We start from the raw sequence: 24961 nt of genomic DNA on the forward strand, positions 1-24961 counted from the left end.
TCAGCAGCTGGTAATTACTTAATAATTGTGAACCATCCAGCCTCATCACCGAGATCGTTAACTATCAGAGTGCCTGACAACTCCCAAAGGAAGCGAAGAAAACAAAAACAAATGTAGCTCATCCTGAAAATGAAAAGTGCTCGGACAGAACAGCATTTTGCTCTCAGCCAGCCGTTCAGGCAAGCACTTTAGAAAGGGGTGGGGGGACTGAGCAAAGCTCTTGATTTGCCCTGATTGTGAGTTTCTGGTGCAGTGTTTACCCCCTTGGCCCCTCTGAAGGACTTCGGGTTGTTTGGGGTTCTCCCACCCCCTCCAGCCCACAACAGAGTCTGAATCCCGGCCAGCTCCAATTCCATTCCGCACGCCTGTATTAAACGCCCACTCGGGCTCAGCGCTCGGCGCGGTTCTCCATCTCCCAGGCCAGGTCGCTGCCCTCGGGGAGTTTATCATCTAGTAGCTCCACCTCGTCCAGCCCACCCCAGTGGTCCCCGAGAACCCAGGCTCCGTTCGCTTCCCCTTATCCGCCCCCCCCACCCCCCCAGTGAAAGCCGGAAACTTTCATTTAGGAATTCCCCGCCCCCAGCTCGGGAGTGCGGACTGCGGGAGGGGAACTGAGCAAAGGCGGAGAGGGGGCCCCCGAAGCGGCCCGTCTGGGGCTGCCTCTCCTCCGGAAGGCTTTCATTTGCACATTCGCCTTCAGCTGCGCTCCGAGCCGGGACCCCAGACGGTGCCTCGCGTCCCCCCGCGACCCCCTCCCTTCGGCCGGGTGGGGCTCTGGGAGGGAGCCAGTCTCCTCCTTCCCCCGCCCCCGAGTGGGGCCCAGCCCCGGCCCCGGCCCCGGCCCCGGCCCCAGCCGCTGCTGCCGCCGCCGCTCCGCTGGTCTCGGCTCTCCGGGCCCCCCAGCCCCCCGGCCGCGCCGTCCCTCCTCCGGCCCCGGCTGCCGGGCTACCTGCTCCGCGCGGACTGCCCGACACGTGCGGAGGGACTGACTCCCTGGACGGCCGGGGGGGAGTCTGCCGGGCCCCTCCAGGTGAGGGAGCTCTGCGAGGTGGGGGGGGAGCGGCCGGGGAAGGGGGTGCTGGGGGGGGGCCCTGGAGGGGAGGGCGCCGCAGCCCTGGCTCGGGTTAACCCCTTCCCCGCCGGAACCCCCGAGGGTCAGTGTGAAGGACGCGTTGGAATGTGGGCTGGGGGAGGGGCGGGGTGGTCACTTGGATGGCCCGCTGCCCTTGGCACCGGGCTGAGCCGCCGACCCTTACTCTCGCGGCTCGGAGGCATCCATCCCGGACCCCGAGCGCCCCCTCCTTCCCCTGCCCCCCACCTCCCTGCAGGCATAAACAAACACCCTGCAGCTCAGGAGTTTTTCGGCCTCATCTGAACTTTTCCAATAGGAACTTTAAACTGACATCACACACTCGCCAGTTAGCTTTTTAAAAACCCTTGTGCATCTCCCCCGGGGGACATTCTCGACCCCAACATCCCCCCCAGATATTCTTTTCTTTCCCCCCTTCTTTTTCCCCCGCGTCCTTGGTGACGCTACTCTAGGGGAGCTGTTAACTCCCCGCCACGTGATAATTAAACAACAGGCCCCTTGATGTCCACTCCAACAGGCTTGCAAATGTCCTTGGACTTGTGGCCAAAACCTTTCGGTGTCCATGCTTTTAGGGTGACACAAGAATATACATTTGCATCCCCTGCTAAGTGATGCTTCCATTCAAAACCCCCGCCCCCCCAGGGTCATACTCTCCCCTCCCCCTCCGCCACCAAAGCACTGGAACCCTAGCAAAAAATACGTGGCCCTGAGCTAGTGCCCTGGGGAGCGACTAACTTGGCCACGTGCATGACACATATGCTCTGTATGCATCCATGCACACGCACGTCTTTGCCGACGTCTGTGCATTTGTGCGTCGCTAGCTGTGTGTCTTTTCCCCTGGCTATGGCTCGCCTCTTGTCATTGCGCTAGTGGCGACCCTGACGGTATTTGGCAGGCTTCGGCTGAGGCACATGAAGGATTTCATTGACTGTGAAGAGAGAGAGCAGAGACAGAAAGCAGAAGGAGGCGGCTGCAGCCTTTGTAGTCGCGGAGGAATGCGGAAATGTTGAAGCACTATGTCAAACTTTTTTGAAATGGGGTCAAGTCACATTCAGCCAGCGTGGGAAAGCAAGGGGAAAAAAAAAGTAAGGGAGGGAGGGAGGGGAGAGAGAGAGAGAAAGAGAGAGAGAGAGAGAGAGAGAGAGAGAGAGAGAGAGAGAGAGAGAGAGAGAGAGAGAGAGAGAGAGAGAAAAGAGGAGAAAGAGAAAGAAAGAAGGGGGGGGGAAGGGCACCAGCTCTCCTGCTTGTCTCTGACTGAGCCTGGGCCGGCAGCAGAGAAGGGGGGACTGGGGAAGGGGGAGAGGCAGGGGGATGGGAAACCCAGAAGAAAGAAAGAAGGAAAGGAGGAAAGAATAAAAAGGAAAGGTGAGACTAAGACACAGACAGACACTGGGAGCAAGGAGAGGATAAGCCCAGCGAGGCACCCCTAGACGGGAAGCACTGTGGCGAGCGAGGCACCCCGGAGGCAACTTTGGACTTTGAGGCGAATTTTTTCCTACGGGGGTGGGACACCTCTAGGCTTTGCCTCTGGTGACAGGAAGGCTCCTAGCCCGACTGGGCAGCAGCCCTGTGGTCCAGGATGGTGCCTCAGGATGGCAGAGTCGGGACTCGGCTGCGGCTACCTGTGTGGCCCTAGACCCACTGTGGGGAGGTCCCAGTGAATCTATTTAGCGTGTTTCCAGTGATTTCGCCCTCACCATTTAAGGAAAACTTTTGAGCGACGTGTGTGAGTGTAGGGGGGTTTACCCAGTTCTCTGACTTCTGCTCTCCATGAAGTCTATTGTGGTCGCTTTATTCATTCATTATCACTTGTTGCTTTGTAATTAATGACCGAAGGCAAGCAGACCTGGGGTTGAACCTCTCAGGTACTTCAGAATTATCCAATTCCGAGAGGTTGCTGGGGTGAAAAATGCAGGGCCGGGAACGCAGGGGGGTTGGGGTGAAGCAGCAAGGTCAGAGTGGATGAATGGGGGTGGGGAGAGCGGGGTCTGCCCTTCTCCTGGCCCCCGCCCCCAAACTGCAGGCGGTCCCTGGGGCTGGCTCATTGTCCTCGAAACTGTAACCGGTCGAGATCTCTCCTAGGAGGCTGCCACCCCACTCCCCCCGGGAGTTTTCTTAGAGCTGTTCCAGCCCCGATTCGTGCATTTCCCTAAAGTCCGAAGTTGCAACAAATTACCGGCCACCTGGTTGGCATCTGAGACCTGTGTTGGGTTTGGAGGGAAGAAGGCAAAGCTGAGGTTCCCAGGCTGGTCCGTGCCCACAGGGCACAGAGCTACTTTGCCCCGCCCGGGGCAAAACTAACTCCACCCCCCCCACCTTCCTCGAATACCCCCAGGGCTTAGAATTACACCCCCCCACACACACACACACTCACATACCTCCTGTAGTTAAGAGGAAGAAAGGGTGGAGGGTGAGTGTGGGAGTTGAGGCTTGTTTTAGGGGAGGAACCCTTTGGAAAGAATTCCAGGGAAATACAGAATTAGGCTAATCTCTCTCTGGGATGATTGCTGAGGAGGTAATGTGGAGGAATATGCATGCGATGCTCCCTTGGGAGAAATTCTCCCCACAGCAGTTGGGGTTTCCTCCCTTTTGTCAAACTCCCTCCGCCACCTCCTCCCTGTAAGTGCGGGGCTGAGACTTGGGCCGGCTAGTGCTTGCTTCTATGAGGGAGGTCCTCACAGTCAAAGGAAGGAATGCTATTGCTCCCATCCTCCCTCTCGGTCTCCCCCATCCCCCTCCTCAAAGAGGGGGCATGGTGGAGAGTTCCCCGAGTGAGGCCTGGAAGCAAAAAAATTAAAGCATTCCTCCGGAGCCTTATCCAGACTTTATTGCACCCCCCCCACCCCCAATTTTGCCCTGAAGTGCCCTTCACACAGCTTTAGCCTCCGCTCCAACCTTTCATGGTGCACTCCTAGAGAAAAAAAAAAAGCATAGCACCGTACTTACTTACTTAGTGCTTAATAAATGCAGGTTGACTTGACTGACTTGCAAATCTCACTCCCTGGGGTAGTGCGAGGTTTTGGAAATGCACCTAAATTATATTTAGTATCCGCATAGTCTTAGCATTTTTAAACTTTAATTGCTTAGAACTACAAAGACTTTTGTGACACCCAGAATATAAGGATGAAGATTAGGAGACGAAAGTGCCCCTAGGCCCCCCCCCCATTTCCAATCCGACCCCCACGGCATCCTCCGCCAGCCCCTAGCAGAAGCTGTGTCCAAGCCGATTCTCTCCTTCCCCGCGGGGGCCCCAGCCATTTCTCCGGGGAGCTCCCGGGTACAAATGCAGGTCAACCTCGTGCAGGGAGAGAAAGACGGTCTGTTTCCTTCCCGGCCTGAGCGCAGCCAAGTGCCCAGGGAACCCTGGAGGATTCAAGGGCAAGGTGGAGCTGGGGGGGGGGGGGGGGTAGGAGGTTTGGGAGGGATCCGGGAGAGCTGCCCCCGGAGATGCTTGAAGGCACTTTCTTTTCTCCCCCTTCCTCTCTTTTAGGTGGAATGGTTTGGGATTGAGGAGCGCTCCCCCGGAACCCCGCGATCATCTGGACGGCGGCAGCAGCTGCAAGAGCGGCAGCGTCGCGGGTGGGGGGCAGCCCGGGTGCCCCGAGCAAGAGCGAGAGGCGTGGGGGCTGGGGGCGCACGCGCGGGGGTGAGGGTGAGGAGTGTGTGCAGCAGCAGCAACCCAGAGAGTGCGAGAGGGAGAGCGGAGGAGGAGGAGCAGCAGCAGGAGGAGGAGGAGGAGGAGGTGGCGGCCGCCGCGTCCGTCCGGCAGCTGCGGTAGCGGCGGCGGCAGCAGAGGCAGAGGCAGCAGCGGCGGCGGCAGCAGCAGCAGCAGCAGCAGCAGCAGCGGGAGCCCGGGCAGCAGCAGCAGCAGCAGCAGCAGCAGCAGCAGCAGCACGACCCCAGTCCTCCACCACCTCCTCGTTGTCCTCCTCCTCCCGGGGCAGCACCGGCCCGGCGTCCCGGCCGCGGCGGCGGCATGGACAAGGACGGCCTGAGCCGGGCTGACCAGCAGTACGAGTGCGTGGCGGAGATCGGCGAGGGTGCCTACGGGAAGGTGTTCAAGGCCCGGGACCTGAAGAACGGAGGCCGTTTCGTGGCGCTCAAGCGCGTGCGGGTACAGACCGGGGAGGAGGGCATGCCGCTCTCCACGATCCGCGAGGTGGCGGTCTTGAGGCACCTGGAGACCTTCGAGCACCCCAACGTGGTCAGGTGAGCCAGCGGCCGGCAGCCCCGGGGGCGGCCGGGGCCGCGAGCGAGCGTGCCGCGCGCGCGGGGGCTAGCCGAGAAGACACGCGCACGGGGAGAGCCAGCTCGGACAAGACACTAGCCCCGTCCCGGGATGGTGGGGCTGCCGGGGGGAGATGGGTGCCCCCAAACGTTAGGACCCCCGTTTTACAGGTGGGCCCACTTCATGCCTCACGACGTGCACCTTAACATAGACAGCTTCTCTTATGTTAATATCTTATTTTTCTAGATGGGGAAACTGACGCTTAGAGAAGGGAACCTTGCTTGCAATCTGTGCAGCTTTCTGTTGTCGGATAATTGACTCCAGAGCCTCAGGATATTCCCCCTTAAGATAGGCAACTTAAGTATTACATTTCCATCTTCTAAATGGGGAAACTGAGGCATAGAGGAGGGTCTCTTGCTTGGTTTTGCTATGTTGCTTGCTAGCTACTGTTAACTATCACAATGTTACACATTCCATTCGGCTCCCTGAGAGCAGGCAGGGGACAGTTTTAGCCTTGCTTTTGCACCCTCAGCACTCAGCACGGTGCCGGACACCCAGTCAGTCAGAAATTATTGTTTCAGGGGCTCATTAATGAGTAATAATCTTCGTCGATTTGCCTGCCCTGCCCGGGTGTGCCCTAAATGACGTCCCGGTCTTGCCTGCAGGACCGTGGGAGCCAGCCCCTTTGGGCTATCTTCGGGACTTGACTACAGAAAGCCTCTGGGGACCTCCACATTTAAGATTTCACTCAGTGGGGAATTTTCGAGAGATTAATAATGAGAATGTTACCCTAGTTGAGTCGTTGGCAGTTCTCCGTAGTTTTGCAGAAAATGCTTAGGGTTTCAAGAATTTTCACCAGCCCAGTGGCTTGGCTAGTCATACCCGCATTTTATCTGTGTGTGGTGTACATTAGCTATCGGGATGCTTGAAGAATTTAGAGCTGTTGCCCGGCTGTATGTGCCTTTCGTGTCATTTTTTATCAGGAGTATTACTATGGCCTTCAGTTAGCCAATTTACAGCTCTGTGCTAGCCTGTTCCTGATAGACGAGCATCTCAAGTCTAGTCTCCCCCGACCAATTTTGGGGGGAGATTTAATGCTTCTAGATTCTAAATACCTTACCATCCAGAGCTGCTTTTTCCGGAAGGATTGTTGTGTGCATGAGGAGTAAGCATCTTTCCTAGTTGGTAACTCAGTGGATGACAATATATTCATAAATACAGCCAGATATCTCCGTGGAAATGCTCGCAGTCCACGTAAAGGGGGATTTCCTATCACTTAAGAGCTAGCAGTGGGGTGGGTGGCCTTCAAGTATCGTCCCTTCCAGCCCCTCTTACTTGAAGTGCACAAGCAAAGTCTGGATAACCCATTTGTCTTAGGGTTAGGAAGATGCCCAGGTCCTGCTTGGACAGAATTCTACTTTTACAGCTGGGAGGTGTTGTGGTAACAGACCCCCCAAATTTAAGGGACTTAACCAAGGTCACAGAGCTACAATGTGAACCCAAAGCCTCCTACTTCAAATCCTGCACTTTGCCCACTGCCTTTTAATGCCTTCCTAGACAGAACTGTACTTGCTCTTCTGAAATTTTTCCTAAACTCTTGGATTGGATCTCTCCTTTTCTTCAATCACATCCTACCTTGAATTGTAAAATTGCCTGTTTGAGTCTGTCCCTTCATCCAGAAGAATGCTAGTTTCCCAACTGTAATCCTGTGATTTTCTTTTAAATAAGCAAGCTCCTTCATTAAAGGCCCGGATTAAGGTTTTGTTGGGGGTTTTTTTTTCTTCTCCTATTTGGGTTGCAAGTCCCCTGAGGGCAGGCATTGAGTCATTTCCATTTTCTAACTTTGGGTCTCTTGCACTTGGTTGATTCAGCAGCTAGACTTAATGAATGCTTATATTGAACTGAATTTAATTAATAACCCAATTAACCCCCACGCTATTTGTTTTGACGCTTGACCTTGGGGGAGGGGGGTTAGGCAAAGATACTGGGGTGGTTTGCCATTTCCTTCTCCAGAGACTGAGTGCCCAACCATACCCAACTGAAAGCCGTATCTATTGCTAGTATATTACAAACACCAGAAAACTCTCTCTCTGTCACTTTGGAGGGTGTCTGAAATGTTCATTCATAGCTATGACTACCTCTCCACGGAAAAAACACATCCCTTCCAGGTAAAATGAGTACCCTTCAAGGGAAATGCCTTGTGACATAGAAACCTGAAACCCAGTGACCAAGAACAAATACCTCTTGGGTCCTTCACTGAGATTTCATCTCAAAAGACTCCCGGAAAACTTAATGAAAATCCCCCCAAAACCGATCATTTCATCTTAGGCCAACCCCGTGTCCCTGTAGTTGTGAAAAGGTGAGACATCACTGAGATAAAAGCTAATTCATTTATTGATACTGCCCTTTATTAAGACCACAAGGACAACCAAATGCAGTTTAAAAATGAATAAACAATGTCAGAATTAAAAAAAAAAACAAAACCAAAGTTTCATTCTGACCTAAGTTTTGTAAGCTTAATTGTCCTTGAAAATCTCTCTTTTACCATTCAGTTCAACTTAACACTATAGTCATTTAGTAAATGCATCTGGCCTAGCCCTTTGCTAGATGCTAGGGGTCCCAAGGCAGAAATGACACAGGAGATTTTGTGCACCTGTAAGGGGAGCCTGTTTAGTAACTAGTGAAATGAAAATATGTTTGAGGGATTTAGGATAATGATGTTTTCCTTGTGATTTTGGAATTTCCCTACTGTGTGGTTGGCATCACACAGTATGCCACCATCTTGTTCTCTTGGTAAAGATTCATGGTTGCAGATGAAAAAAAGCAAGGCACAGAATGGGGTTGTGGTTTTTTGATCCACAACTGATAGAAATCTGTAGCTCATTGATGTTGCATTGCTTGGGAAAGGGGGATGGAAGGGGCAGCCCTGTTGTTGTCTCCATGGCTACTTCAGCAACTTTCCCTGCTGGTCAGTTTATGGATCTGTGGATGATATTATGTAAATAAGAACTGCTAACTATGTCTGTAAGAATTCAAACAATTTCAGATGAGTCATCAAAGTGGAGACCCAAGAATGACCTTTGAAATACCAAATCCCATATTCACCCTGGGAATCCAAGTGTCTACACAATCTTTATGGGGAAGTTTCAACTTGTCTCCCTATATCCTGGGTGATCTCTGTGTTGTTTTGTCATAGCAATAAGGCAAGGTGCAGCAAGGAAAAAGAAATATACCAATAAAACGGTCGATACCTTTGTACAGTATGCCAGCTAGTATAACTACTGCAAAGGCTGTTATAGTTGAGAAGATGAGGAGGGAGGCTATGGATCAAGTAGGAGGAGATATTTTAGGAAGATGAGATTTGATTAAAAGGCTGCTTGTTTGTGTTTTTTATCTTACCTCTAACAACCCCCCCCCAAAACAAAACACCTATTTTGCTATACTTCTGATCTCTTTCGTTTACATAGAAATAACTGAATGGAATATGAATGGAATGGAACATAAAGAGAGATAGATTCTTATCGGTTGTAGTCTCTGGAACACACTTCATCCCAGTTATTACCCCCACCCCCACCCCTGACTAAAACAGCAGTAAACCTATGCTGCTTAAAGGAGAAATATTCCTGTAGAATTGAATTCATTCATTCATTGATCATTTGCTAACTTCCACTCTGTATTGGGCAGTGTGCCAAGTTCAGGGGTTGTTGTTTGTCCTTCATTCTGGAAGAGGACCATGACATTAGGAGGTGATGTCATGACTTGCAGTGAATTGGATTTAAGTGAGAGTGCTGCCATCTGGGTCCAGTGGCAAGATGTATATCAGGATGACTGGAGATGACTCCAAATGTTTAAGGCAATTGGGGTTAAGTGACTTGCCCAGGGTCACATAGCTACTAAGTGTCTGAGGTCAGATTTGAACTCAGATCCTCCCAACTTTAGGGCTAGTGCTCTATCGACTTTGCCACCTAACTGCTCAAGCTCTGGGGCAGATGCCAAGTGGTCTTCCTTTGACATCCCCTACTATCCATGTGTTCATTTTGAGGTGAATAATCACGCAAATATATTTCGTGCTATTCATCCTATGAAGAAGTGACCCTGTGAGCCCCCATGGAGGAACAGGAAGGGAGATACAATGAGGACTTTGAATTGTTTTTCTAGCATTAGGTGATGGATTTATGCTGAGCTATGCCACAGTTCTTGGGATTGGTGGGTGGGTCCTTACTTAGGTTATTCTGGCTGTGCTAGGACAAGTCTCAGGATGCTCATCTGTGTAGTTTTCTGTTGGACATTCATCTGAATTAAAAACAAAGACAACTGTTACCTATTCAAGAAGATTAGGTGGAACCCTTGAGCCTGTTAGAAATTTCCCAGTAAATCCCTTAGTTGGCAAGATATCTATCTGCTTCTGAATTAAAACAACAACAACACTGCAGGATCTGGCATCCAGTTTTTCAAAAAAGAATCTCTCCCTGGGTCAGACACCCTAACTATTATTGATGCTATCCCATCACTCCTCAACCTTTTTTCCCCACCTCCCTTTCTATTTCTACACTTTTTCTCTTGTTGTTGTTGTGCTTTTTCCTGCCTTAGCTTTGGGTCCATCCTTCCCAGTGTAAAGAATTAATTGTTATTTGAGGTTTTTATGCCTCATCGAGCACTGGCCTGGGGCTCCCCAAACTGCATGGTGCTCCACCCACTGGTTGCAGCCATTGCCAGGGCTCTGGCACCTCATGTCATCACCACTCTCCGACGCCTACATGGGCCTGGCAAAATTATAATGATTGGAAGCCTAGTGAGGGCAGTCATGTGACTGTCAGAGCAGCCATCCCATTGGCTGGGGCTGTGTGGGGTTTCTAGGTTTGGGGGAGGAGAATTGGGCATTCTAGGTGGAAGCTGGAAAGTGACAGGCATTCTGCTGTGTATTTTCAGCTGATTCCTGGGTGGTGATGTTTTTTCAGGTATTATAATTTCCCTTTCCCCATTTTTATTTCCCCGATAAACTATAGGGGCTCCCAATTAATTGTAGGGAAAAATGTGAATTTCCTTTGCCATTTACAGTTCCTGCCAGCCTGGCCTCAGCCCACCTTTCTAGTCTTGGTATATATTATTCTCTTTCGAGTGCTCTCTGGTCAGGTTAAATTCATCTTCTTTCTTGTATTAATTGTATTAGAGTATCCCAGCAGCAAGCACAATGATTGATATGGAGTCAGTTCTTAATAAATGCTTACTTTTTGATGGATGGATTGATCAATGAGACCATCTCTGGGCTCTTGGTCTTTACACAGTCTATAGCCTTGCCCTTTTCTGTCTCCCAGAATCCTTAGTTTCTTTCAAAGTTCAGCTCAAACACCACCTTCTATGAAACATTCTTCATTCTGCCCCTGCTAGCTGCTAGTGACTTCCCCCGCAAAAAAATTACCTTGTAGTCATCTTATATATATTTTGTTTCAGCTTCTGTGTAAACATGTTTTGTTTTCCAATAGAACGTAAACTTCTCGAGGGCAGGAACTGTTTCACTTCTGCTTTATGTACCCAAAGTCTGTAACAGCCTGCCATGTAGTACATATTTAATAAATGCATGTACAGTAAGTATAGTTAGAAGATAAGACAGAGAGAGAACTGTGACTGATAACATAGAATCAATATGACATTTCAGAGAGAATATCGTACCAGGCATTTATATAGGGTACTTTAAGATTTTCTGTTTATTATTTTATCCTCTAAGATAAAAAGTACAACTATGGAGGGCCCCATTTTTACAGGTAAGGAAACTGAGGTAAGGAGAAGTTATGACTTGTCCACATATAATAATAACAGCCAGCCCATATGGTGGTTTAAGGTTTGCAAAGTACTTTTATAAATAGTATCTCTTTTTAAATCGTCACAACAACCTTGGGAGGTAGGTGTTTTTTATATATACATACATATATATATATATATATACACACACACATACATGTTTATATCTTAAATATAAATATATATTTAATATTATATGTATCCCAATTTTACAAATGAGGAAACTGAGGCAGAGGTTACATGATTTGCCTAGGGTCACACAGCTGGTAAGCATCAGCAGCCTAATTTGAACTCAGTTCCTGACTGCAGGCCAAGTTCTATAACCACTTTTCCACCCAGCTGCCCTCCCCAGTAAGCGTTAGGTGGAATTTGAAATGAAGCCCTCCAATTTCAGTTCCAGTGGATTCTTACTACTACCCTGCCTCCCAGGGATATTTAAATGCTTTCTAGTCACCAGTTTGGGGTATTTGATCCAGCACTGTGATTTTGTTGGTGTAGAGAATGTCTGATGAGGAAATTTACTAGTATGGATGGAAGACTGGTCTGCAATTTTATAGTCTTAAAGAATTGCCTGAGGTACTCTGAGATTAAGTGGCCTACTGTGTGTGTGTGTGGGGGGGGTGTCCATGCACCCAATGGTCTTTCTGACTCCAAGGCCATCTCTATCTATTCCACAGGGTTGCCATTGTAGTTTATCATAATTATAGGCTCCACTCAGAATTGGTAAGGCTTGAAACATTAAGTAAGGGTGGTGATGTGTATTTGTGGAACACAAGAAACAAATTAATTTGTTTATAAGCATTCTTTATGGAGAATTCTGGATTTAATTTCGGTCTTTTTTTTTTTTTTAAAGCGTCTGGGCCCATGGTACTTTTTGCCTTTGGTGGCAGTCCTTATGCTCTTGTGACAATGATGGTGAATCTTCTGGCTATGAGCAGTTAGAGAAAGGAGAGTAACATGCACCCCTCGTTGAGAAGTCTCCCTTCTGGTACATAGGGTCACATGTTACATGGTCAGATTGCAGTCTCAGGAGGGACCCCAGCGATCCTCTTGCACAGCTTGAAAAGACTGCTCTCTACAATGCCCCCTCATCCAGCCTGTGCTTAAAGCCCTGCAGGGATGGGGAGGCTATGGCCTCCCGAGGCAGTCCACTCCACTTTGGGAAGTCTCTGATTCGACCTCGAGGCACACTCTACCCCCTCTGCCCATCTCTCTCCTCTCTCCCCTCGGGAGCCAAGCAAAGCAAATCATTTCAGCCTTCCACAGCTTCCCTTGGATGGGGACCATGGACCCCTTCAGCTTTCTCAGGTCCAGGTCAAGCATCCCATTTCCTTCAGCCGGTCCTCATATAGCACACAATCTGACCATCTTGCCATTTTGATCACCTCTTCAGGGTACCCTCCAGCTTCTCAGAGTCTTTCCCGAAAGAGGAAACGGTTCCTAACAAAACACGCTATCCCACTAGAGGCTTGACAGACACAGGACTGTTGTCTTCCTCTGTTCATATTAAATATTAAATTTAAGAGATCATCTATCCCAGCCCCACTCCCATTTTACAGATGAGCAAACTGAGGCCCAAGGTAGTCATATTGCTGGTGTTAGAGCCAGAATTTGAACCCAGTTCTTCTGACTCCAAATCCAGGATTTTTTTCCTCACTTAAAAATTATTCTTTAAGGCATGTTAAGAATATGGAAAAAGTAAGGACATTTATTTAGACAAAAAATGATTTACTTTAAAGGACTGTTGCCCTCCTCTGTTCATTTAAATATTAAATATTCAACAACTACCTGATTCCTTTGAGGCTGAGTGGAAAAGTTAGTTTTCCTTGACTTTACACGCAAGAATTTCAAAGCTCTTAGCTGTTACTTCAACCAGGCTTAACAGCCCCTGGGCTATAACCAATTCACTCTCCGTAGGTATCAGTTATTACAGACACACACACACAAATACACACAGTTCAAACCACAGATATCATGACATTTCTTTAAAAATTCATACCTCTATATCAGCTCTGGAGTTAAGGAGGACCTGAGTTCGAATCTGGCCTTAGACACTTACTAGCTGTGTAAGGGGCAAGTCACTCAACCTTGATTGCCTCCAAAAATACTTTTTAAAAATCCACACCTTCATATTTTAAAAGGGATGTTTTGTCATTTTTAAACCAGTTTGCCAGAATATCAGAGTAGCCAGTCCTTGTATTTCATGTTCATCAGAGTTGGTTCACGTCTGTAGTTAGAAACAATGACGAGAACATTAGTCAGAGTTGTCTGCTTGATGAGGAACTGGGATGGAGTCCCGGTTCTCTCACTGGCTACCAATGTGACTGTGGGCAAGGCAGACTCCTGGGGGCATTACTTTCTTCATTTGCAGAGGGAAAGCCTAGATGACCTCACTGCTGTTTTCCAGCTTTCTGATGGATCTTTGAATTTGACTTTAGACTCATTATGCTTAGAACCAGGGAAAGCAGATGACTGGTAAGAGCCAGCAACAACCAATGGGCAGCCTCTGTGTGGTATCTCTACCATGAAAAGAGAATGAGAAGAAGAGTCCCAGCATATGAGATGGACACCCTCCCTACCCCCACCGCCCACAGCAGGATTTATGGGAGGAGGTAGACAAGAGTCTCACAGGATGGGAAGACATGGTGGGGTCATGTTCTGCAGCCCAGACAGGAATGGCCCCATGCATGTGACAGACCCAGAGGAGGAAAGTAAGGAAGAAGCTTCAGTTATTTGGAAATTTTCCCTTGTAGAAGCATGAGCTGCCTGCCAGGATGGCACAGAAGAAAGATGTGAATAGGAGAGAAAGAGGCATTGAATTTATAAATGCCCGGCACAACTTCAGAATGAATGAGTTCTTCTGGACTAATCCAGTTAACCCACGATGAAATGAGAAGACAGGTAGATGGAGGTGAAAAGAGAATGTCTAGTCTCTCCCTTGGGACTTGGGAAGGATTTCGAGTCAGTTACCCAAGATCAGTCAGCAGTGGAAATAAAATGTATACATGCATGTGCGCGTATGCGCGCGCGTGCGCGTGCACACACACACACACACACACACACAGTGATCATGCAACTGTTTGATGAATAGAGAAATGCTTAGGAGTCAGGGAGCAGAGGAGTCCCAGGGGTTAGATCCAAACCAAGACTCACATTAAATAAGATCTCAGATCCTTTGGAATATTGGTGGATATTCCTAGAGCACAAATCTCTTGCCGTATTGGTAGAATTGGTTTACGTGTCACCATCATCATCACCACCACCTCATCATTTATATAGTGCTTTGAGGTTTGCAAAGCACTTTCTATGTGTTTCCTTGTTTGATCACACAACCCTGTGAATCAGGTGCTATTATTATCATTCCCCATTTTACAGATTCGGAAACTCAGGCTCAGAGACATGAAGTGATTTGCTCAGGGTCATAGAACCAATAAGTGACTGAGTCTGGACTTGAACTTGTTTCTTCCTGCCTCTGGGACCCAGTTCTCTGTCCGATGGATCACTTGGCTGTCTCTAATTGTGCAATTTGTAATGATTAAAAGCAGTTGGGCAGATGTGGTGGTATCATCATTAGAATTTTCAATCACTTACTGTTAGGAAGGGGTGGGCGACACCCCAGACAGCTCAGTGATTATTGTACAGAGGGAAATTCCAGTCTTTTTCAAAGTACTCAGAGATATATCATGTAACAACATCAATATAGAGGGAAACCCTGCTTCCCTCTGGGAGATCTTGAACATCAATCAGTGTGAAGAAATCCGAGGGATCATGTAATATTCTGTAGGACTGAAGCTTCATTTACGTGATCTTAATGGCCAGTGAATCCTTCTGAAGAAGGAGATATGTCTGCACTGGGGCTATCCAACACCCTCACTGGGACAAGTCCCAGTTAAAACAGGAATTTGATTCTCTCCAACACGCAGTATGTGAGAGGTATTCCTGTTCTTCTGTTCTCTGAGTGTTCCTTGAAAAATTTCTAATTATCAAGGCTATTCAGTAAATATTTTGACAAATGTTGTATTCCTCCCTTTCCTTGTTCCTGCAAAAGAATTTGATAATGCCAGATTTTTGACATTGCAGTTTCATCCTTCCCCTCTGCTATCATAAACATAGAATTATTAGAATTTCTTTGTGGGATCAAGGAGAGAGTGGTCAGTAAGTGGGAAACTCTTGTGTAAACATGGGTATATTCTTTGGTTCTCTTCTTTGTTTAAGGCATGAGTAAATGAATATGGGGGAATGGAAGTTGGTTTTGTATAAATAAATGTCCTTTTCACATATGTCAAGTTCTTAACATGCCTTTAGGAATCCTTTTTTTTTAAAATGGGAAAAATCCTGAGGAGCGACATTCATATCCTCGTTCTGATGCCAGCTGAGTGAACTCTGCCTCAGTTTGCTCATCTGTAAAATGGGGGGGAGGGTTGGGGTAAATGACTTGTAAGGCTCCTGACAACTCAGTCTTTGATCTTGGTGCATTTTTTTATGTCAGGAAATTCAGGTTTATTGGTATGCAGAGTAAGTGGACTTGGGCTTCTTGAGTAGGAAATGAATTTTTTAATATGATATGCAGAGACTAAATTGGTTAGATACTGACGCAGCATTAATGCGAGTGCTGGGCTGTTTTGGAAGAGAAAAAGAAATATGTGTAGATAAAGAATAGGGTTTGCCAGGAATAAATGACGTATTGGGGTCAGGAAATTCCTGTGTGTAAAACTGGGAGCGTTCCTTGCTGAAATATTATCTATAAAAATGATTACGATTATAGCATATAATTCAGTTTTTTCTAATGCATTTTGTTTCATAACTTAATTTCTTATTGTTTGTGATAAAAATAGCTTTGGCTAAATAATATTGAGTCTATTTCCTTTGCTCACAGGGGAACATATGAAATCAAGTATTTCTCATTTAAGTCAAATGAATTAAGCAAATTTAAGTATTTCATAACACAGTCTTGAAAGCAGCCCACATTTTTTCAGTGATTCAGAGTTTTCAGGAATATCTTTCTCCCAACTGCTGGCCAGTATATTTGAGGGCTATGTCCTTCCTTAAACTATTGGGGTTTATTAATAAAGGTTATGATGATGTAGAGAAATAATCCCTTTTAAAATGAATATTAGTCAATGTCATAGAACATCTTCCCCCAAATTCTAAAAAGTGGAGATTACCAGTGTTTTTTAAAAAGTAACCAAATTTCCTAGGCATTTGATACCCACACGACTATAGGTAAGTGACTTCTGTTTGCCTCATTTTCCTCAACTCTAAAATGGAAATAATAACAGCACCTAGCTCGCAGAGTTGCTATGAGGCTCAAATGAGATTAACTTTGTAAAAGTGCTTTGTGTAGTTCCTGGGCACATAGTAGGCACTGTGTAAATGCTAGCTGTCATCACCATCATCGTCATCATCATCATCATTTCTTTTTCTTTAGTTCTCCAGGCACAGCATACTCATGGAGAACATTGTCACCCGTTACATGTAAGATATCATGAGATAAAAGAGATTTTTTACATAGCTTGGGGGCCGCTAGGTGGCGCAGTGGATAAAGCACTGGCCTTGGATTCAGGAGGACCTGAGTTCAAATCTAGCCTCAGACACTTGACATTTACTAGCTGTGTGACCCTGGGCAAGTCACTTAACCCTTGTTGCCCCACAAAAATTTAAAAAGCAAAAAACAAAAAAATAGCTTGGATATCAGAGCCTGCTTTCAAGGGGAGCCCTGATATAGGTAGCACAAGTTAGAGTAACCTAAGTAACTGGGGTGTAAGGGAACATTTGGTAAAAATCTATAAAGCACCTACTATGTGCTGGGCACTGTGCTAGGCGCTGGGGAGACAAGTTAGGAAAAGAAAGATAGCCCCTGCCCTCAAAGAGACACTCAGTAGAGTGAAGGAAAAGTGAGAAATTCAGTGAGGGAGAGGTCTCTGCTTCTAACAGGGTGATCAGATACAGGTTCCTGAAGGAGTTGATGCCTGACTTGTGTCTTGAAGGAAGAAGACTTCAAATGGGAGAGTGCGATATTTTACGTGAGTTTTGTTATAGAGTCATTTCAGTGGTGTCCGACTCTCCGTTAACCCCATTTGGAGTTTTCATGGCAAGGACAGTGGAGTGGTTTGCCATTTCCTTCTCCAGCTCATTTTACAGATGAGAAAACTGAGGCAGGGAGTCTTGGATGTGCTAGAGAGGAAGGAAAGACCTTTGGATTTGTGGTCAGAAGACCTGTGTTAATCTGAGATTTTCCTATTGAATATCCCTGTTACTTTGGGGAAGTCACTTCTTTTTCTTGGACTTGGTTTCCTTGTCTGTAAAACAATGATTTCTAATGTGCTTTTTCTGCCCTAAACCCTGTGGTCCATTCCAGTGGCCGGCCCTCTGGCAGCGAGCCAGTCTCTTCTGGCCCATGACCGGGCCTTTTCCTAAAGCTTTTCCAGTTCAGTGTGAACCTACTGGACTCTGCCTTTTGTTGGCTTCCAGGGTCACCTCACAGACTCTTAAGGACTAAAAGAAAACTTTGCTGAATAGTCTTCACCTAAATCTTTTCCTATCCAGAGTTATTGGAAAGCCCATCATTTCCATAAACAGCTTAGTGATTTAAACATATTTTGAATTTAAAAATTTTTTTAACATTAAGCATCTCATTTTCATTGAGGTTTTGATCCTATAGGATTGTTCCAAATTCAGCAACTCCAGCAGAGGCTCTGAATTTTGTTTATTTATTTATTTATTTATTTTGGGGGGTTGTCCTTTGGCTATCTGCTGAACCCTATGGATCCTTTCTCAGAATAATGTTTTTAAATACATAAAATAATAAGATTATAATACATAAGATTTCAATTATCTTAGAATACAGTTACCCCCAAAAAGATGCCCTGGCCTCAGATTAAGAACTTCTGCTTTAAAGAGTGAAATATGGTATCTAATTTAGAGACAGGACAGTATATAGTAGCTATAATCCTGGACTTGAAGTCAGGAAGACCTGGGTTCAGGTCCCATCTCAGTCCTTAACTCAGTGATCTGGAACAAGTCACTTAACAACTCTGTTTGCCTCTGTTTCTTCATCTGGAAAATGGGGATAATAGCACCTCCCTTCAAAAGTGGTTGTGAGAATCACATGAAATAATAATTGTAAAGTGCTTACCACGATGCATGGAACATAATAAATGCTATAGAAACATTAGCTATTCTAGGGGCAGCTAGTTGGCGCAGTGGATAAAGCACTGGTCCTGGATTCAGGAAGACCTGAGTTCAAATACAGTCTCAGACACTTGAAACTTACTAACTGTGTGACCTTGGACAAGTCACTTAACCCTCATTGCCCCCGCAAAAAAAAAGAAAAGAAACATTAACTATTCCAAGAATAAGAGACAGTGTGGCCAGTGGGACAAGTTAAAAAGAAAAAAACACCCCTCAAGATATTCTTGGGGGATATTTTGGCTATAAGCATAAGAGTACACGGAGGGGGAATAGTAGGAAATAAGACTGGAAAGGTGTTTTGATGGAGATTTTTTGAGAGACCCAAGTACTAGAAAAAGGAGTACAAACTTCATGTTAGTAGCTAGTAAATAGGGAAGGACTCATGCTTTGGGGGCAGAGGAGTGATATGATTGGATCTGTCAATGAGGAAGATTATGAAGGATGAAGGTATGAGGGATGGATTAGGGGTGGGGTTCAGGGAGGAATAAAGAACACGGAAGGTTATTGGAGTTATTCAGATGGGGGTGGCAGCAGAAAAAAAGAAGGAGGTGACAGGCTCAAGGGATGTTGCCCAGGTTGAATCTAAAGGACTTGGTAAATGATTGACTACGAGAGATTGGATAGAACTAAGGATCAAAAATAAAGCCATGGGGCAGGTAGGTGGCACAGTGGATAGAGCACCGGCCCTGGAGTCAGGGGTACCTGAGTTCAAATCTGGCCTCAGACACTTAACATTTACTAGCTGTGTCACCCTGGGCAAGTCACTTAACCACAATTGCCTCACTAAAAAATAAAAAAATTAAGCTATGGTTTTGAATATGACAGATCCAGTAAATGGTGATATCATTAACAGAATAGTAATGAGTTGTTTTTCAGGGGCTAAGATAATAAGCCTAATTTGAGATGTATGGAGTCTGAGATGCCTGCCATTGCTGTGGAGTGCAGAAGGAAAGGGGGCCGGGGAAGTTGAAGATAAAGATTTTTGTATCATTTGCTTAGAAGTCATCATTGAAGCTGAGCTAAGGGATAAGATTGTCCAAGGAGAGAAGCGGGTGAGAAGAGGACAAAGGACAGTAGGAAGATGATAAGTCAATGAGAGAGAACAGAGAAAGACCTGTTTGAGAGGTAGGAAGAAAACCAGGAAAATATGATATCTTAGAAACCAAGGGAAAAGAGAGTATTAAGTAGAAGGGGGGATGGTCAGCAGAGTCAGATTCTTCAGAGAGGTCAAGTCTAATGAGGACTAAAAAGAAAGGCCATTGGATTTATTGATCTGGTGCATATTGAGGACCTTTTAGAGAAAATTTTTAGGAGAAAAGAGGGGGCAGAATCCAGATAGTAACAGATGGCAACAATTAGGCTAGAATCACATATCTTGAGCTACATAGGAATAGTTCTTTAAAGTATAAATGAACCTCAAAATTTCTACCCACTTCAAATATGTATCCTGTTGTTTATGTGATCGCATATCTAGGATAGTAGATTTTCAACAAGATGACTTGGCAAATGGTCCTTGGCAATTAGAATACTAGAAGATATCTGTACAGAGTAATAACAGTAATTTATACACTAATACAGCAAGAATCTATTACTTTGCTCAATGTTCATACTCTCTCTACTCACAGCAGATTATATCACCTTTGAAACTTGGAATTGGATGAAATTTGCAAGTGCTGGTAACCAAAATAGTCATCACTGTGTGGTCAGAGCAGTGAGGCTCTCTGAATTTAGACAAACCCTTAGATCACGGGATTATAAATGAGCTGAAAGAGACCTTAGGGGCCATGTGCTCCAAGCCCCCATTTTATTGATAAGGAAACTGAGACCCAGGGAGCTTTAAATAATTTCCCAGAGTCACCCGGCTAGTGGGAACTGGATACAGGTCCCTCAACTCCAAATTCATCACTTTTTCCTCTGGGTGACATTTCAGATTGATAGGACTTGTTTGCACTCTAATAATAGCACCTTTCTTCAGAACCCAAAATCATATTTATTGGGGGGTTTTTCCCCTTTTGACTCAGAAATCAATGATTTCATTGGCTGTGATGAATTCCCCCCACCAGAAAACTGGTTCTGCAGTTTATGAAGTCTGAGAGCGTTACCTGAAATCCCTGAGAGTTTAATCGATGGGCTGCCCAAGTCAGTAACGAGCTGTCAGTAAACTCTAGTGGTTTCCCATCCTCTTCAGGACTCGAGGATCAAATAGAAACTGCTCTGTTGGGCATTCTAAGCCTTTCACAACCCAGCCTGCTTTTACCTTTCCAGGCCTCTTATATCTCTTTTTTTTTTCTTTTTTTTTTCAGGGCAATGGCGGTTAAGGGACTTGCCCAGGGTCACGCAGCTAGGAAGTGTCAAGTGTCTGAGGCTGGACTTGAACTCAGGTCCTTCTGAATCCAGGGCTGGTGCTTTATCCACTGAGCCACATAGTTGCCCCTGGCCTCATATCTTATTCACCACCATGTACTCTTCAGTCCAGAGACATTGGCTGCTCTTGACTGTTCCTTGAACAAGATGCTCCATCTCTTGGCTCTGTTCCTTTTTCTCTTGCTCTCCCTCCTCATCTCCTCTAGACTTCCTAAGCTTCCTTCAAGTCCCAGGTAAAATCCCACCTTCCATAGGAAACCTTTCCCATCTCCCTTAATCCTAATGTCTTTGCTCTGTTGATTATTTCCTAATTATGGAGTATATAGCTTATTTTTATATTGTTATTTGAATGTTATCTCCCCCATTAGATTGAGTTCCTTGAGAGCAGGGGCCATAGGCTGCCTTTCTTTGTACTCCTAGAGCTTAGTGCAGTGTGCGGCACATAGTAGGTGCTTAATAAATTTTATGGACCGGAGAGAAGATTCTATGGGCACATAGTAGGTGCTTAATAAATGGTTGTTTGGATTGCCTCATAAATGGATAACAAAAGTGTAAATTTTGTGTGGGACACAGGAAGAGTATTGACTCTACAGTCAGAGGACCTGGGTTCAAATCCCTCTTTCGATGCTGACCAGTGTGTGATTTTGGGAGAGTTTTTTAATCTCGTTGGACCTTAGTTTCCTGTCTGTAAAATAAGGGGGTTGGATTAAATAAGCTGAATTTCCTTCTAGCTTTAAGGTTATGATGCTTTGTTTAACCTTCACGGAAAACATTATGTTTGTTACCTACTCCTTATCCTGTATAATCTCATTAACTGGGCTTGGCTGCGGTGAGTGGGGAATAAATAAGTATATGGGAAGGTGTCCTAATCTATTTCCCTGCTCACCTTGAGCCGTTCACATCTACCAGGTGCCTCTCTTTTGCCTTCTTTATGTTACTTATTCTAGATTTTGTATTTTCTCATGCTTCCAACAAGAAAGACATCTAGGACTGATCAAACAAAGAATAAAGTATAAGGCAACATTTAATACTTTGTGGGAGGAAAAGATTAAAACGTCCATATGACTATAAGATATTTTTATAATGGTTACTCAAAACAATATTGTTTTAATATCCTATTTTTTTACTTTATTTTCATTTCTTTGTGACCAGCTCCAGAACGTTGCACAGAAGACCAGAATGTTAAGTAGTGACCTTCTTAAATCATATGTCAGAGAGGAGAATCCCATTTAAGTTTTACATCCTGTTTCTCATCTTTCAGATTTGGTCAAGGATTCTATTTTTATGTCATTTACCTTGGGAAGTCTCCCTGAAGAGACCCAGCCCAGGTTTTCATGGTGTACTCCCAGACCCTGCTAATTATTTAGGTGTCAGGTAAAGGAATAAGCCATGTCCAGGAGTTTGTGGAATCTTGGGACTAAACAGGAAGGTTCTTCAGTCATTTTCAGCTGTGGTCCACTCTTCATGACCTCATTTGAGGTTTTCTTGGCAAAGATACTGGAGTGATTTTCCCTTTCCTCCTCCAGCTCATTTTACAGGTGAGGATGAAGTGACTTGCCCAGGGTCAGTATTTGAAGCCAGATTTGAACTCAAAACAATGAGTCTTCCTGGCTCTAGGCCTGGTATTCTATCCTGGGCATCTGGCTACCCCAAACAGGAAGGTTAGGCTTGAAAACAGGAGTCTTCCAGTCTCCTTAATTGAATCCATTTCATCTATTAGTCAGTCAACAAACATTTATTAAGCACTGGAGATACAAAGACAGAATTGAAACAGACCCTGCCCTCAAGGAGTTTACATTTTGTTGTAAAAGCAGTCTAGCATTGGGTCTCTGGAGTGTTATATTGTACCATTCTCTGGTGGTCTGTGTTGGAGAAAGGCTTTTAGCTCTCTTGGTTAAATTGGCCCCTTTTGTCCAGGTCCAGGGTATGCACCATGGCGCTCACTCAGGGTGGCTTTGTCAGCTCCTCCAATGTGTCGACCACAGCAGTGACTGAGAATGTGTTAGGAAGGGTCATGGGACCTTAATGGTTGCTTGTGTTTCGGAGTTCATTCTCAGGCAGCTAGAAGAAGAGACAAGTTCTACGTCACTTTCTCAAATCTGGAAAATATCTAAGAATGCACCGAGGGGGGCTTGCATTTCCAAGTTTCCCTTGGGAATTTTTTCTTTTCATTCCATTTTCTGTGATGGCTGAGATTGGCCTTAGAACTGGGAAAGGAAGTCTCAGGGCCCCAGGCTGAAACCAGTTGAGAAGCTTCTCTCTAACAGTGAAAGCAATTCTATTTTAGGGAACAGGGGTCTCTAGTGAATTCTGTTTCCTCCTTTGCTTCCTTTTAATATTAATTTAATATCTATGTCATAGAACTCCCCGTGGTTAGCATAAAGCAATTGATTTTCATATGACTTTTCAGTCTTAAAAAAAAATGTAAAGCTTGGGTTTAAGTAACTCATCCATTTGGGATGGTATACAAGAAAGACAAGATTATCTGTAAGGGCTCCTCTTGTGCTGAAGTTCTGGTTACAATGCTGAGACTGAAGGTTAGTCAGAATACATTCAAATTGGGTGCAGCTATCGCTACGGGAATGTCTGCTTCAGTTGGGAGGGCTTTGCATAGGCAGGAGAGTGGCAATGAAGAGACCCTTTCACACTACGTGATCTTACAAAGGAATGACTTATCTTTATTGGACCACCTTCCTTAGAACTCCGTTTAGAGTAGGTTGATGGAAATAATCAGGAAGCAAAAGGATGATTTTGGAGACTGGGAGGAAAGGGCCTGTGAGGGATCTTAGAATTGTAGAGATAAACCAGTCCATTTCTTCATTTTATAGATAGGGAAATAGAATTTTAGACCCTCCCAAGGACACCTAGGTAGAAATGGATAGATACTGGTTTCAAAACCACATCCTTAAACTCCAAATCCCTTGTTTTTCCCACTAAACTAGTGCATTATTACATTAGTAGAATTGGAACTCTTTGAAGACAGAGATAGGTCTCACTTTTTTATTTGTATTCTTAGCACCTCTCAGAGCCTGGGAAATAGGTGGAACTTAATTCTTGCTTAATACGTGTTGATTGATTGATTGATTGGTCTATTCTAGGATGTAACTGTTGTGAGGAACTATATATCTGGTAGCTAAGGCCCATATTCATCCTTTTTTCAAGAGCTCTCCAAGGGTGGAAATCACACAATAAGACAAGGGGACATTCATAAGTATACCACAAGGGAAAGACGTGATACACTGTCAGTTATTAAGTAATATTTATTGTAATATGACTTAATATGAGCCAACATGCTTAGTTAATCTATAGTACCAATGATGCCAGGATCATGAGTTCAGCCCTCAACTGGGCCTATACTTTATCAGTCTTCACTGTATCTGCCATCTTGTTGATGTAGGTCCAGTGGTGCAGATTACAACTCATCTACATCTCAACTCATGTACTTTTTGCCCACGTCCTCCCATCAGTCCCTCCATAGAGGTTGTCTCCACCTCATTGGAGGCCTTCCTATAGTTGTGTAACATTTTCTAGGTACCATTGCAGCTCTTGGTGGGTACATCTATTTTCTACCTCTCTTACTCTGTGATTGGACCACCTCCTTTTTTGGAATCCTATCTTTTATGTCCCTTCTGGTACATAAGCCCTCTTGAGTAATGTGGTGTTCTCTGCTTATGATCATCATTGACCTGTGGATAACCAGTGATTTGGGTTGGTGTTCATTTTTGGCAGATGGTAGAGTTCCATGCTTTGCAGCCACAGAGAATCACCGGAAGAAGACAAATTTCTGTGCTGGGAAGCAGTTTGGGATCCTTGGAAAGACTACAGTTTTCCAAATGTTATCTGGCCCATTTTCTTTCTCTGAATTCTGAATCCACTTCATTGTACCAGAGCACCTGATAGGTGTTGATGAACTGCCTCTGTGGGCCCCCTTTGCAGCTATGTTAGAGTCTAGAGTAGTAGAAGATTAGGGTCCCTGAGACCCATTCAGGAGGTCTTCAAGGTCAAAACTCTTTTCATAATAATAGTGAGATGTTTTGATTTCTTTTTTTTTTTTTTTGGTGAGGCAATTGGGGTTAAGTGACTTGCCCAGGGTCACACAGCTAGTAATTGTTAAGTGTCTGAGGCTGCATTTGAACTCAGGTCCTCCTAACTCCAGGGCCGGTGCTCTATCTACTGTGCCACCTAGCTGCCCCAAGATGCTTTAATTTCTAATACTGTAAATATTGATGGATGTAAGTCACATAAACAAAAGCTTATTGGGGTCCTCAATTTTAACAATGTAAAAGAGA

At 45.5% G+C, this 24961-nt stretch overlaps 1 protein-coding gene across 2 annotated transcripts in view; it reads left to right on the plus strand.

The window, feature by feature from the left end:
- Nucleotides 1-4996: 4996 nt before the first annotated feature.
- The window catches only part of CDK6 (cyclin dependent kinase 6), a 272271-nt gene continuing 252306 nt past the window's right edge, over nucleotides 4997-24961 (plus strand). Inside the window, exon 1 of one of the 2 annotated variants that reach the window (XM_043968766.1) lies at nucleotides 4997-5299. In XM_043968766.1, coding sequence (XP_043824701.1) covers nucleotides 5067-5299 — 233 coding nt within the window. In that variant the 5' untranslated portion in view covers nucleotides 4997-5066. Of the gene's footprint in view, nucleotides 5300-5377; nucleotides 5489-24961 lie in introns of those variants that run through there. The other variant, XM_043968767.1, reaches the window with a different exon arrangement.

The sequence above is a fragment of the Dromiciops gliroides genome, chromosome 5, assembly GCF_019393635.1.
Source record: "Dromiciops gliroides isolate mDroGli1 chromosome 5, mDroGli1.pri, whole genome shotgun sequence".
NCBI lineage: Eukaryota > Metazoa > Chordata > Mammalia > Microbiotheria > Microbiotheriidae > Dromiciops > Dromiciops gliroides.